At 30.9% G+C, this 16,813-nt stretch overlaps 1 protein-coding gene across 1 annotated transcript in view; it reads right to left on the bottom strand.

Moving 5' to 3' along the window:
* Window positions 1–12,932, bottom strand: part of LOC136796945 (odorant receptor 82a-like) — a 14,646-nt gene extending 1,714 nt beyond the window's left edge. Inside the window, exons 1-4 of the mRNA XM_067052153.1 lie at window positions 12,084–12,932; window positions 6,763–6,862; window positions 6,578–6,685; window positions 4,214–4,369 (exon numbers count right to left, since the gene is read on the bottom strand). Of these exons, the coding sequence (XP_066908254.1) occupies window positions 4,214–4,369; window positions 6,578–6,685; window positions 6,763–6,862; window positions 12,084–12,913 (1,194 nt within the window). The 5' untranslated portion in view covers window positions 12,914–12,932. The remainder of the gene's footprint in view (window positions 1–4,213; window positions 4,370–6,577; window positions 6,686–6,762; window positions 6,863–12,083) is intronic.
* Between the last annotated feature and the right edge of the window lie 3,881 nt (window positions 12,933–16,813).

Genomic DNA, 16,813 nt, shown 5'->3' with positions numbered 1-16,813 from the left:
CCTACCTATACTTGGCAGACACATCAATTTTGACTATTAATTATACATAGTTTTCATTATATTAATCAAATATTGGGATGAAATAACTGATATAATTGTAAGTGGAATAATTTTTTTCCACCGGTCTCGTTTACTGTTAGAAGTATTTTATTTTGTGGGCCCTATAGGAGATATCATTATCAAGTATTGTTAATTTACATCAACTGTTTTAACTTATTTAAGACTATAAATACCTCAAGAGTTCCTTATGGCTTTCTAAAGCTCTGTATAGTTTGTCATAAGTAGTTCTGTCCGCCTTCTTAATTATATTATCTTTCTTTTTAATGTTCTCGTTCTTTAGTGATGACATCTGAAGGCCGAGTAAAGTAAACTGAACGTAAAGACAGGTTAAAATTTGATAATACATACAAATATAGACGACAAGAATAATCGCATCCCATGAAATGAGTAGCGCTTCGAAGGCAAAAACTATCTCGAAATATGGACTGTTGTCAAAAGGAAGAGGATACCAAGCAGCAAGATGTTTTTTTCTGCCTGTTGTAACAGCAGCCATGTTTCCAGTATGATAGAGGATGTAATCCACGGAAATTCCAGGACTTAGCAAGTACACAACCGCCGATCCAGCATTCATGCACAGGGCTGTCTTGTAAAGTATATTCGACTTGTAAGTTATCTTCTTACATATTTCACTAGCTGCTGCTTTGTTCTCTTCTGATATCTCGATAAACTCCTTCTTCATGAGCCCCGAAAGCTTGCAAATACTGCCAAGCCTTGTCCACAAAACCAATACCTTGCAACAAGCTTGGATTGCCGGGAGGGTATTCACATTTAGGTAAGTAGCCTTCTGCATATCGACGTCGATGAAGAAGTAGCTCATATATTGTAAGAAAACATAAGGAACTGATACGAGAATTGTTAAAAGAAGGTGTAATTTTACAACGACATTTCTCTTCCCAGAAGTTCTGTAGTCGTTGATTATCTTCCAAAGTCCGAAAAATTTAAGATATCTAACATCTAAGCCGTCAATGATATCTTCATCTTTGATAGCATCTTGGTATATCATGTTCCGTTGGATTCTAGAACTCGACTGAACGCTCCTCCAGACAAAATGTCTGCCTTTTATAAACTCCTACTAACAACAACAATTTCTTATTAATGTTCCAATTACCGCCCAAAGATGAGAATTGTAATAATTGATCGGAGAAACGGTATCACTAATTAAAAGTTAATTAATTATCTTCTATTCCTTCTTAAATACATTTTCGATAAAAGGACGAAGGATGACCTTGCCCTGGTATTAAAAATAAATAAAATGTATGATGCAAGAAATTTCAGAAAATTAAATAACCTTTATAAATTAAATAATAATCGAACATGGATTCTAGTGTATTTTGAATTATAAATGTATTCTTCGTTTCTAGTTTCATTATTTTTTCTATATAATTATAGGATCTTTTAGCAACATCACAAATATCATGAAACCACAACAAACCAAAATGTTTATAAAAATTAATACAGCTAAACTAACACCCTCTGATGGTCAAATCTAACATTAAGAAACTCCTCTCTAGAGTGTTAGCCAGAATGACACTAAAACTAATTGTGTTGAGGTAATACTAATAATATACATATATAACAATAATAAATAATTTGTTTTATATCTCAAATTCAAATTTTCTAATGTAAGATTTTATTATTTATTAGCTAGAAAAAATAATATTACTTAACATTAATTATCAAAACATCTGTACATCATGGGAGAAAACATAGTCCATTTTCGGTTTCGGCACTCCAAAAAACAAAGATCAGTCAAAATTATCAAATACAAATTTTTAAATATTGTTTTTTTTAGACCTGTGTAATTAACTGATGCTTAAGAGACTCAAGATTTTTTTTTAAAAGAATTTTCAAATAATATCCTGACACTTTAATAAAGATAAATATATTAGATTGTTTCATATGCAACGTCAGTTTTCAAAGATGATTTAGTAAAACAATTTTATGAAATAAAAACATTTATATTCAAAATATTTGAACTCACTTTCTATACATTTCCCCAACGTTTCCTAAAACTTTCAATCTCAGAACTGAAAAATCTGGGGATTTGTGAAGAATTTAAGGCAAAAAATACGTTTTTGTTTCTTAAATATCTGTCATGAGACATGAATTCTAATTAATAATTAATTATAATGATTGTTTGAGAGTGGTTTATTTCATTATTAACATAAACAGTTTCGATCAAAATTACTCTCAACTTTTAGTCTCAAAAGCTCTCCAACGTTTCGGCCCTCAGACCATTTTCAAGAAGACAACGTTAAATATTGATGTCTTGTTTTTAAAATCTTATTTGCAGGCTAATTGCCCATTTCACATATAACTTCTTATATTCTAATTTTTTTTTTAAATTTATTTATTGATATTTAGAATTCTACATAAATAAAAGTAAATTTGAGGAAATCATAATGGTATGGTACAAGTATGTAGAGAAACTACCCAATGGTAGCACTCTAAAAATATTTTTACAATATAAAGTCTCGAGGCCATCTTCTTTTCAGACGCCTCGGAGGATTATCAGGGATTGTTAAGGATGAAAGATTAAGAATTAATGGGTTAGGATGGTTCAGGAGTTTAGAATAAAAAGACGCATATCTGGTTTGGGTCAAATCTGCAACGAATGGGATGTTAAGGTCTTTATGAATGAGTTTAATTGTGACGTAATAAGGAGCATAAAGGATTTTACGTAGGATTTTGGATTGTAAGGATTGGATGCGGGAAGAATTTGATGGTTTGGTGGAGCCCCAGAGCTCAATTCCATATGCTACACTTCTTAAATTAGACAACGAGAAATTATAAAATAATGTAAAATTGACAATATAATCAGGTAATTCTTCAAATTATTTACTGCAAAACGTTGTATCATTCCATGTATATACCAAAACAAAAAATCTTTTTAGCGTATTCAAGCTAAAAATAGAAGTAAACGTCATAAGCTTAAAACATTTGTGATGAAACTCTCCATTAGTAGTACTCCTATTATATCTTAACATTAGGTCTCGAGGGCGTCTTATTTTCAGGCCTTCGAGAGGATTATCAGGAATGGAAGAAGAAGCAACGAAAGACACTAGTGGGTCCTATAGGTTACATATGAAACATTAAGATATTTATGGATGATTTTATTGGTAACAAATTAAAGAGCATTGAGGATTGGATGCGAGAGGAATTTGAAGGTTTAGTGTAGCCCCAAAGCTCAACTCCGTATGTCTAGATTGGCCTTATTACAGTCATGTAGATCAGTCTTTTGTAATGAATTGGAAGTTCAGACCGTTTGTCTGGTAAATGTTGTTATAGGCGGAATCGACGAGTTTCATGTCTTTTCAGTCTTGTATGAGGATTCCAAGTCAGTCGTTTGTCCAGATGTACCCCAAGATAGCGGACGGTTCGTACATAACACAGTAAATGATCATCAAATCATCAATAACAATATCATCTATTTATTTCGCATAAAAAAAGAAAGAATCTTATGGGACATCCTAAAACATTATTATTTCCATAATTTATACTCACAGACGATACCAGCATGGCAACGCGCCTGTCACCAACTCAAAGGTTGCTAGTTCCAGCAACGGTCCCACTCGGGCTTTTTTCAAGCATAAAAATATGCGAAATTCACTGACAACCTCCCCCCGGGCATTTTTGAGGCCCTTTAGCCAATGGGTGGCACTCACAAAAATAGGCGTGGGAGTGACGAATCGACCCTATGAAAAAAACACGTCAGGAAACGCTCAATGAATTTCCTAATTATTTATTTATTTTTTTATTTATAATTATTCCTTCATTACGTATATTTAATCTCTATTTTTTTTCCTTCCCCGTATTGTTTTTGTTTTATGTACATCTCTTGTACTTTTTTAAATTTATATTTTACGTATTTTTATAAAAAAAATTTACTCTTGCCATTGTTACTTATTTTTATTCTTATCTTTGTATTTTTATTCTTATCATTGTATCATTTTAGCCCTGATGAAGCCCTGCAAAGTGGGGCGAAACGTCGGAAAATAAATAGTTGTAAGCTATTTTTGTTTCTCCTTTGACTACAACCCTGACCATCTTCTTATATATTTCCCAAGTACATCGCGCGAAGCCTTGCACCTTCATGGTCTGTCGCGCCAAGTATTATTATTATTATTATTATTATTATTATTATTATACTTACAGACACCATTGTTTCTAAGTTTATAGGCAACATCCTGATTGCTGTAAGAGTCATGCCTTTCTTCGCTCTCATCGTGACCATCTGCACGGCCATCTTGAACCTATTATCTCCCTCGTACCAATAACTGCTGTAGATGGCGAAGTCTAGCTCAGAACTCTGTGGATTACATGAAAAGATTATGGTCACTATCTATTTCAATAGCAAAAGATGGATGAAATGGCAGGACATACCATCCTGCTCAGTGTAAGAGTTCTTATATATCTTATCAATAAAATGGTTTATACAGTTAACTAATAGAGTTTAGGCGTTAGTTTATTCCTTTCACTTATTTATATACGATTTATATTGTTAAGAGAAATATCAAAGTAAAAAAATTCTAATTCTCAAAATTCCATATAAACCTTTCCAACCATCCTAATCCTTTGGTTCTAACTTTATCTTGTTCCACCCATCCCTACAGCCCACCTAGAAGGTTGAAACGGTAGTGGCCAAGATATTTATTAAAATAAAAAATGGACAATTGGAGTTCTGGCAATGGTCAGATTCTTTACTCAAGTTGAGTGTTTGCGGCTTTAGCGCACTTGCTCAGCCTCCACTGGCTCATTACCAGTGATGCGGCGAGAGGGATGCGCTGGGATCTCTTGAGCTCTGCTCTACCCCTCACACGTGGGGGGTAGAGCGGGCTCAGGGATCCTCAGGTCGATAGTGTAAATATGGTATATATTATTTTATCATTATGTTATTTTATTTATTTATTTTTCATACAGATAGTTTGATTATGTTCATCTTGCTTATTCTTTTGTTTGTATATATTTTCAGAGAGTTGTTTTTATTTGTTTGTTTTTTTATTTATTTTATTTTATGTATGAGATCATTCATCACTATTACCTATTGCCCACAACTGGGTGGCAGATTGTAATATCTAAAGTATCAATAAATAAATCTATCAAAAACAAAAAAAAAAAAAAAGTAAAAATTTCATTTACGCTACAATGTTTATAGTACAAGAGCCCCAAGACAAAAAAAAAAGGCAATTATTTCACCTCAATTTTTTATTACTTTAATCAAAACTATGTATAATTACTAGTCAAAATTAATAAGTTTGCCAGGTATGGGTAGGAGTTAAAAATTTTTTTTTTCATTCTGAGCTCTTTATCTTTAAAACTATCTACAATATTAGAAAACATAATAAAACATCATTTAAAGTAAAGTAAATTCTATAATATATGAATCCTAATAGAGCTATTTACGTTTAATACTACCAGAGATAAATTGGGTTGTAAAATAAGTTCGTAGCGATTTTCAATATTTCAATTTAATCCTCTATTAAAAATTAAAATTATATTTATTTGGACAATAATGTTTACAAATTCTAAAAAATTATTAGTTAAGGTGCTTTTATGCATCAGTTTCAACCGAGATTCCTTATCTTTAAGTGGTATTTTGCTTGCTCAAAGAAGGAAGAGAGAAAAAAATTCATTTTCGTTATTTAATGATTTTGTTATTTCTGAAAAAAAAAATCCGCTTCACAGACGGTTAACAAAATTTTCAGCGTGTTTGGCGATGATGCCTTAGGAGAAAGCACCGTCCGTAAGTGGTTTGCTCGGCTCAGAAACTGAAAGTATGACTTGGAAGACGCAAAGCGCTCGGGTCGTCCTTCAACTGTTGATGATGGCCAAATTCAAGCATTGGGCACAGACAACCCTCACTCTACGACACGGGATATCGCAGAAACGCTTAACATATCTCATCCAAGCGTAAAGTTGAGCGAAAGTGTCCAGCATTGGCTAATCGCAAAGGCATAGTTTTCGATCACGATAACGCTCGTTTTCGAAATTATTGGAGTTAGGCTGGATGTGATACCCCACCCTATTCAGTAGATCTTGCCCAACAGATTTTCACATATTTCGGGCCCTTCAACACTCTCTTAACACTTTAATTCACTTGAGGACTACAAAACGCAAATTAAGGAGTTCACTGCGCAAACATTTGATAAGTTCTGGAAAAATGGAATTAAAAAATTACCTGAAAGATGGCAACATGTAATAGATCAAAAAGGGGTCATATATAATTGATTAAAAATATTTACAAGAATATGAAGTTTTTATAGAAATCACTTTATTTTACAACCCAAAAGCTTTTTTAAAATAATCATTCCCGTATTTCTCGAACATAACTAGGAGTTAGTTTCGATTAATTCAATTTGTGCATTAGTTTCAATCCAAAAAGAGAAACATGATTTCTTTTAAGATATTTAGTCAAATGGGAAATATATAAATTGAAAAACATTGAAATATTTGTTTTCTATTTATAAAAATTATTTGTTAGCAATTATAATATAAGACATAAGACAAGAAATCTTACTGCACTTTCAATAGCTGAAGATCCGAAACAGAACATGGAAACTTCAAGGCCATGAAAGCCCAAAAATTGAAGAGACTTGATTATCACCATTATATCTCCCGTTTTACTCTAAAATATGTTTTCAGATAATAAAATATTATATATCAAGAATATATTATATATAAACCATAATATAAGATACTTACGAATAAAAACTGGAAAACTGACATAATCAGGACAAATATTCCAATACCTAGAATCATTGTCACTAAAGGGTTGTAAACTGTTTTCAATTCGTTCGTATAACTGAAAAAAATTAAAATTTACTTAGTGTATTTAAACATTGAAAATAAATAGTTTCACTTCTGTCAATTCCAATTTTCTTAAATATTTGTTGATGTTAGGAAGATAGCAAGGGAGGAAATCAAAAAAGGAACACAATATAGCAGAAAACAAATTGTAACCAACGTTTCCCCCACTCTTTAGGAGGCTATCAAGACTAAATCAAAACAAGCTACTATAAATGTAAAGTATATATATATAAAAAAAAGGAACAAATTTAATGAAAAAGATAAATATAAATGAATAGACAAATTATAAACAACAAATACAATCATGAATCATGAATTGAATGGGCAAAAATAGGGCATTAGTTACCTTAGATAAATATTTTTTTCTATTTAATGATTTTAATGATTACAATAATTATAATGATAATTGCTAATGATTTGAACGCTTAACAAACAATTCTCAATTTTTTTATTTTTGTAGGAGAAAACGTTAAAACCAATTTATCAATTATAAAATTCTATTTTTAAAAATAATTTTAACTTGAAATCATTTAAGTGCTTTTATTTACTTAATTTTTATTTTATAAATTTAATATTACTATTTTTATACTGTTTTAATAAATAATTTTTTTAAATTTATTTTAGTAGCTTTTAGAAAATAATTAATTTAAAAAGGTTTTGTTAGGGTTTTTTGTTTTCTATTTTCAATAATGACCCTTTGTATTTGGCCAAAAAATCTCAAATTTTTTATAATTCAAGAGACCCTAGAATCCTGTATTCGAATTTTTAAAAAATAATAGATTTTTTTTGCCATGCCGTCCCCGACTATTTTCCAAAAGTGCCAGGCAGATTTCAATGAGATTTGTGCACCGAAGGTAAAGGTCTCTCAAAGAGGGTCCTCGAAACTTCTTTTCGTTTAAAATGTTATTTTTTTTTATTATTATTAACTTTTACCACGGCCATATCTCGGCTATTGATGAAGATAGAAGATAACATTTTCAGTCTTAAGGTAAAACTTCCTCATAATATTGTCCAAAAAAAAAAATTGGACTCAGCTTTAGTTTATTATTGAACATAATATTTATTGTTTTATACTATAACACTTTATTATCTTCATTAATTATAAACTTTGAGATCTAATGTTTCAAGATACATGGAATCTGAAACTAGATTTTATAAAAAAAAAAAAAATCTAAAAACAATTTTTGAAAAAACAAAATAAAAGAAGGTCGATCACAGTACACCGTTCCTGTATATTTTCAAAAACTACCAGACAGATTATTTTGAGATTTGGCAATGAAGTTACAGGCCATTTGAAGTTGATTCTCGAAATTACATTACCGTTCTCCTCTTCGTTTTAAATGTTAGTTTTTTTGTACAATTAGCTGGTTAATACGGTTATATCTCGATCATTTATGAAGTCGGAGGCAAAATACCCAGTATTTAGCACTAATTTTTTTTTTTTTTATTGATATTTAGAACTGTATACATATATACACATCAAGTAAATTTGCTGTAAGTGATATTATGACATGCTAAAAACATGTGGAGAACCTACCCAATGATAGAACTCCAAAAACATTTCTAAAGGAGAAGATCTCGAGGCCATCTTCTTTTCAGACGCCTAGGAGGATTATTAATTAGTGAAGGAGAAGCCAGGTTAGAAACGAGTTGGTTTGGGTGGTTGGGAAGTTTATTATGGAAGGATTGGTAGCTGGTTCTGGTCAAATCGGCAACATAGGGGACATCGAGGTCGTGATGGATGATTTGATTTGTAACAAAGTAAGGAGCATTAAGGATTTTACGAAGGATTTTGGACTATAAGGATTGGATTCGGAAGGAATTCGATGGTTTAGTGGAGCCCCATAGTTCAACTCCGTATGTCCAGATAGGCCTTATTATTGTCATGTAGATCAGTCTTTTGTAATGGATTGGAAGTTTGGACCGTTTGTCTAGTAAGTGCTGTAATAGTCGGAACCGACGAGCTGTTTCCTGTATTTTAAGTCTTGTGTGTGGATTCTATGTCAGTCTTTTGTCCAGATTTAGTCCTAAGTAACGGATCTGTTCAACAGAAATGAGTGGGGTATTATTAACAGATACTGTAGGGCAAGACGAAGGTTTACGACAAAGGATAAATGTGATTTGCTGTGATTTATTGGAATTTATTTTAATCCTCCAGTTTTGCCACCATTCTTCGTGGGTGGTGATGTGGGAATGGAGGGATTGGGATTCAAATTTTTAATTTAAAAAATAAATAAAAATTATATAGCAAACATACAATACATTGGACCTTTCAACAATTGACCTTCGTAATCAACTAAAAAAAAATTAACTTCTAAAACTCTAAATGTTGAGGTTATAAAATTAAAAGTACGTAGTTTGGTACACAGTACATATTTTATTATTTGTCATTTACCGATATAATAAAATAATTATTCAAATAATAAATCATTGTGTAATAGAAGCATTTCAAGAACTCAAAAGGAAAAAAAAAGTTATTTCACTCTGATTTCTGATTAATTAAATAAAAACTATGTATTGCTAGTCAAAATTGGTGAGTCTGCTAATTATAGTTGGAGTGAATAAAAAATGGTGGCTGTATTAAACCGTTAAAAAAAATTCATTCAGAGCTCAATAGATTTAAAAATAACAACAATATTGGAAAATCTAATAAAACATCAAGTAAATTTACTTAAATATGAGCCCTAACGGAGTTGTTTACGCCCAATAGTTCCTGGGATATAGCCTTTTAAAAGAAAACATTTATAAAAATGTCAGTCGTTACTTAATTTATTTTGAGAAATCTATATCTTGGGACGTTCAGATGTTTATTAGTAAATTTTATTTGGGAAATTTACACCTCAGAAACCATTAGACGTACAGATGTCTATTAGCACTCACATTAAAGTTTGTTCAACGTGTTATAAAGTAGTTTATGACGTTTATTTTTGTAGTAGTAGTAGTAGTTTTCATGATGTTTGCTAAAATAAATTGATTAATAATTATTCAGAAAAAAAATTCATATGGAAATATCATATAAAAAGTACTTACTATTCCTACAACGAATGAACATTATAAACTACCTTATAGTACATTAAACTTTATTTTATTTGTAAGCTAATAAGTATATGTTATGTTCATTTTGTTATTGTCATTATTGTTCATTCATTTCATCACTATTACCTATTGCCCACAACTGTGTGGCAGAATGTAATATCTATCAATAAATACAAAGTATTAAAAAAAAAATAGGTATATGAGCGATTTCACCAATAAATTTACTCTACTTTAAATGATGTTCTACTGTCAGTATTTTTAACGATGCAGCACCGAAATCATTTATTTTTTATTCGTTTTGAAACAGCTGCAAACATTTTTTATACCCCCTAATTGTACTTGGTAGACTCAACAACTTAGTAAATTATATTCTACTATTATATTATATTATATTAGTCACACAGACCTTAACATCCCATTCGTTGCAAATTTGACCCAAAACAGATATGGGTCTTTTCATTCCAAACTCCTTAACCATCCTAACCCATTAATCCTTAATCTTTCATCCTTAACAATCCCTGATAATCCTCTGAGGCGTCTGAAAAGAAGATGGCCACGGGACCTTCTAATTTAAAGTAATGTTTGAAGTACCACCAATGGGTGGTTCCTTCCCAAGATTTTCAAGTGTATATGAAACATACAAAATATTTACCTATTGTATTATTTTGTACAGTTGTAAATTACATTAAATAAACAATTTTTAAAAAAATATTATATTAGAATATTATAGTAAATTTACATTAAATAAAGATTTATTTACATTTGTAAATATTATGAAAACTACTGCTTCTACGAAGAAAAATATTTTATTAAACTAGATTTAATTTGAGTGCTAGCTGTCATCTGTACGTTTTCTCAAACAACTATAAATCAACATTTTGTGAATTTATTTTGTTGAATATCATGAAAAATATTCCTTTTAAAGATAAACGTCACTAAATACTTTAAAGTACATTAAACTTGTTTTAATTTGAGTCCTGGCAGATATCTGTACGTGTAATTGTTCTTGAGATATAAATTCCCAAAATAAATTCAAATCATTAGGTATTTTTCGTTATGAAATGTTGCATATTAAAAAACCTTATCTCGAGAACTATTGAACGTAAGCTATGCTGTGGATCATATTTTAGCAATTTTCAGTTCAGGTTTTCAGTGTTATAGGTAGTTCAACACTAGGCGCCTGTTTCATAATAAAAGCTAATAGTATTAGTTCATTGTACAAGTGTAGAAACTAGTGTGGTAATAATACTAATACTTATTTTTTTCATGATAGGGATGACTATTAGTGATATTTCAGGAATTAAAAAATACTAAAGTACAAGTTACTATTGTACAAGTCAGTGTAATTGAATTAAGATAAATCTACAAGACTAATAGTATTAGTTTGTACATTATTATGAAACAGGGCTCTGGAGCTACCTATAACTATACTCTAACATGCTATATTTTTAAACATATGGAACTAAAAATTAGTTTTTTTAAAAGTTTTGCAACAGCCACCATTTTTCACTTCCCCTACCTATATTTGGCAGACTCATCAATTTTAACTACTAACTATACATAGTTTTCATTAAAGTATTCATAAATTGGGGTGAAATAACAGACTTTTTACACCTCTTGGGATCTTTGACTATAATATGAGTGCTACTTTTTACAAACGAGTAATCACATTCTTGTGATCGCAAAAAATTTCCTTTTTCTGACTGTAACTCGTAAAATCACTGTTAAATAGCATAGTCTTTAAGATCAGTTTAGAAGATATTATTAAAATTTTTGTAACCTCCTTTATACTCATTAAAATAGCGTAAGAGGGCTTAAATATGAAATTTTCTACTTTAAATGATGTCCTTTTAGGTTTTCTTGTGTTGTTAGTTTCAAGATATAGAGCTCCGAATGAAAAATTAGTATTTTTTTAAGGTTTTGAAACAGCCACCAATTTTTATTCCTCCTACCTATACTTGGCAGACACATCAATTTTGACTATTAATTATACATAGTTTTCATTATATTAATCAAATATTGGGATGAAATAACTGATATAATTGTAAGTGGAATAATTTTTTTCCACCGGTCTCGTTTACTGTTAGAAGTATTTTATTTTGTGGGCCCTATAGGAGATATCATTATCAAGTATTGTTAATTTACATCAACTGTTTTAACTTATTTAAGACTATAAATACCTCAAGAGTTCCTTATGGCTTTCTAAAGCTCTGTATAGTTTGTCATAAGTAGTTCTGTCCGCCTTCTTAATTATATTATCTTTCTTTTTAATGTTCTCGTTCTTTAGTGATGACATCTGAAGGCCGAGTAAAGTAAACTGAACGTAAAGACAGGTTAAAATTTGATAATACATACAAATATAGACGACAAGAATAATCGCATCCCATGAAATGAGTAGCGCTTCGAAGGCAAAAACTATCTCGAAATATGGACTGTTGTCAAAAGGAAGAGGATACCAAGCAGCAAGATGTTTTTTTCTGCCTGTTGTAACAGCAGCCATGTTTCCAGTATGATAGAGGATGTAATCCACGGAAATTCCAGGACTTAGCAAGTACACAACCGCCGATCCAGCATTCATGCACAGGGCTGTCTTGTAAAGTATATTCGACTTGTAAGTTATCTTCTTACATATTTCACTAGCTGCTGCTTTGTTCTCTTCTGATATCTCGATAAACTCCTTCTTCATGAGCCCCGAAAGCTTGCAAATACTGCCAAGCCTTGTCCACAAAACCAATACCTTGCAACAAGCTTGGATTGCCGGGAGGGTATTCACATTTAGGTAAGTAGCCTTCTGCATATCGACGTCGATGAAGAAGTAGCTCATATATTGTAAGAAAACATAAGGAACTGATACGAGAATTGTTAAAAGAAGGTGTAATTTTACAACGACATTTCTCTTCCCAGAAGTTCTGTAGTCGTTGATTATCTTCCAAAGTCCGAAAAATTTAAGATATCTAACATCTAAGCCGTCAATGATATCTTCATCTTTGATAGCATCTTGGTATATCATGTTCCGTTGGATTCTAGAACTCGACTGAACGCTCCTCCAGACAAAATGTCTGCCTTTTATAAACTCCTACTAACAACAACAATTTCTTATTAATGTTCCAATTACCGCCCAAAGATGAGAATTGTAATAATTGATCGGAGAAACGGTATCACTAATTAAAAGTTAATTAATTATCTTCTATTCCTTCTTAAATACATTTTCGATAAAAGGACGAAGGATGACCTTGCCCTGGTATTAAAAATAAATAAAATGTATGATGCAAGAAATTTCAGAAAATTAAATAACCTTTATAAATTAAATAATAATCGAACATGGATTCTAGTGTATTTTGAATTATAAATGTATTCTTCGTTTCTAGTTTCATTATTTTTTCTATATAATTATAGGATCTTTTAGCAACATCACAAATATCATGAAACCACAACAAACCAAAATGTTTATAAAAATTAATACAGCTAAACTAACACCCTCTGATGGTCAAATCTAACATTAAGAAACTCCTCTCTAGAGTGTTAGCCAGAATGACACTAAAACTAATTGTGTTGAGGTAATACTAATAATATACATATATAACAATAATAAATAATTTGTTTTATATCTCAAATTCAAATTTTCTAATGTAAGATTTTATTATTTATTAGCTAGAAAAAATAATATTACTTAACATTAATTATCAAAACATCTGTACATCATGGGAGAAAACATAGTCCATTTTCGGTTTCGGCACTCCAAAAAACAAAGATCAGTCAAAATTATCAAATACAAATTTTTAAATATTGTTTTTTTTAGACCTGTGTAATTAACTGATGCTTAAGAGACTCAAGATTTTTTTTTAAAAGAATTTTCAAATAATATCCTGACACTTTAATAAAGATAAATATATTAGATTGTTTCATATGCAACGTCAGTTTTCAAAGATGATTTAGTAAAACAATTTTATGAAATAAAAACATTTATATTCAAAATATTTGAACTCACTTTCTATACATTTCCCCAACGTTTCCTAAAACTTTCAATCTCAGAACTGAAAAATCTGGGGATTTGTGAAGAATTTAAGGCAAAAAATACGTTTTTGTTTCTTAAATATCTGTCATGAGACATGAATTCTAATTAATAATTAATTATAATGATTGTTTGAGAGTGGTTTATTTCATTATTAACATAAACAGTTTCGATCAAAATTACTCTCAACTTTTAGTCTCAAAAGCTCTCCAACGTTTCGGCCCTCAGACCATTTTCAAGAAGACAACGTTAAATATTGATGTCTTGTTTTTAAAATCTTATTTGCAGGCTAATTGCCCATTTCACATATAACTTCTTATATTCTAATTTTTTTTTTAAATTTATTTATTGATATTTAGAATTCTACATAAATAAAAGTAAATTTGAGGAAATCATAATGGTATGGTACAAGTATGTAGAGAAACTACCCAATGGTAGCACTCTAAAAATATTTTTACAATATAAAGTCTCGAGGCCATCTTCTTTTCAGACGCCTCGGAGGATTGTCCGGAATAAAAGAGGAAGCAAGATTAGAAAGTAATGGGTTTGAGTAGTTAGGGAGTTTGTAATGGAAGGATTGATACCTGGTTAATGCTAGATCGGTTACAAATGGAACATTAAGGTCTTTGTGGATGATGTCTTTGTGACAAAGTAGGGAGCATTTAGGATTTTTCGAAGGATTTTGGATTGTAAGGATTGGGCACGAGAGGAATTCGATGATTTAGTGGAGCCCTAAGCTCAACTCCGTTTGTCCAGATAGGCCTTATAATTGTCATGTAAATCAGTCTTTTGTCATGCATTAAACGTTTGGACCGTTCGTCTAGTAAGTGCTGTAATAATCGAAATCAGCGTGCAGTTTCCTGTCTTTTCAGTCTTGTGTGAGGATTCCAGGCTAGTCGTTCGTCCAGATGTAGTCCAAGGTAGCGGATCTGTTCGACAGGGGTAAGGGCAACATTATTGAAGTATACTGTAGAGCAGTAGGTTTACGATGTAGGGTAAAGGTAATTTGATGGGATTTGTTGGCATTTATTTCAATCCTCCAATTACGATACCATTCTTCGAGGGCTGTAATATGGGATTGAAGAGTTTGGGATGCAATATCCTAAATTTAAAAACTTTTTTACACAAATAATATCACTTTTTCACTTATAATCTTCATTTACAACAGGACCTTCGAAACAGAGGTTCTGTTATAAATGATGAGGGAAAAAAGGGGGTCTGACGGCCGAAATGCTGGAAAGCTTTTGAGAATAAAAGTTTAGAGTAATTTGGATCATAACTGTGTACGTTAATTATGAATTCTAAAGTTTTGTAAGAGAATATTTTCCTTTCGATTAACCAATCTTGGTTTTTGACAATGTTTTGATACATTATCACTGCAGTACGATGTGATGGCTACACATCTGGCTAAATTTGAGAAATGAATTATTCCTGCCATGCGAATTTGGTATTGAAATGTGTCCTGGGTTTTCGTCGATGTTAAATCCGACAGGAGAGTTCTACTTTTTTGTCCCCTAAGTGTTGTCTCGTGAGCATTTATCTCTTGATAGACGATTCGAACTATTACAACTATTTAGATGTAGATAGTTGACCGTAGATTACTGATTGGAGAAGATGGTCGGAGGGGAGGTGTGGTCAGCAAAGAACAACATTAATAAACAAAAAAATAGTTACTTATGCCGACGTATCGACCTGAGTTTCAGGGCTATAGAATATTTTGTATAATGTCAAATTTAGATTAATTATTTTTTATATATGATTTTTCGAGAGTGGTTTAGTTTATTATCAATTAACACAATTTTGATCCTTTTTTTCTCTCAACTTTTATTCTTTAAAATTCTCCAACGTTTCGGCCCTCAGGCCATTCTCAAGGATACAACCTACAAAAATTGTTTTTATTTTAATATATAACAATTACATTATTTCCTTCAACTAAACACTGATTTCTTTGGCCATACCTTCAATGTTGATGTCAATGCTTTTTTATTAATCTTAAAATAGCAGGCTAATTTCCCTTGTCACATCTTTAAAATAAATTAATCATTAAAATAATATCATAACTTCATAAAATTTTGTTTTTAAATAGATTTCTCACTTATATAACTTTTTTTTAATAAATTGATATCCTAGATTTAAAACTTTTTTACAAACCACTTTCCCTTCTTTCATTTGTGTTAGTCTTATTCTCGTAAAATGTATCTATTTGTTTGGTTTTGGTAAACTGATCTACTGCTGTGACTATTATTTCTCTGGTCTGATCTCACATTGCCGTCTAATATTGAATTTGTTTAGCGGGTCACTGAAGAGGATCTAGGAGGGTGAATTCCGGAGAGCGAATTTGTTGATCGGGTGAATTAAAAAATTGTGAAATGGTGAAATTGGAGGAGCAGAAATGGGAAAGAAAAATAGGAATGAATTGAAACATTTGTATTTGCTGTACAGACCGAAATTGATTGTAAAAGGAAACTGTAGGAGAAAAAAAATCTTATTATTGTATCTCTTTTTTTCTGATTATACCATGTATTTGTAATTTATATATGTCTGATTACGGATTGATAAGTATGTTGTGTAAGATAGTAATCTGATGTATTTAGGCAGCATAGATAAATAAAGTATTTCTCTCTCTACAACTTAAAAACAGAACCTATCTTTAAAAAGCAATGACATCAATATTGAAGGTATGGCCAAAGAAATCAGTATGTAGTTAAAGGAAATAATGTAATTATTATATAAAAACAAAAATTTTTTATTGTAGGTTGTATGCTTGAGAATGGCCTGAGGGCCGAAACGTTGTAGACTTTTAAGGAATAAAAGTTGAGAAGGATCAAAATTGTGTTAATTAATAATAAAATTCCAAATTTGTTTGTATACTATTTCTTTTCAATTTTATGCTTCTCT

The sequence above is a fragment of the Halyomorpha halys genome, unplaced genomic scaffold, assembly GCF_000696795.3.
Source record: "Halyomorpha halys isolate HHAL.00 unplaced genomic scaffold, Hhal_1.1 Scaffold83.1, whole genome shotgun sequence".
NCBI classification, from domain to species: Eukaryota; Metazoa; Arthropoda; class Insecta; order Hemiptera; family Pentatomidae; genus Halyomorpha; species Halyomorpha halys.
This window is presented reverse-complemented; position numbering and strand designations above follow the sequence as displayed.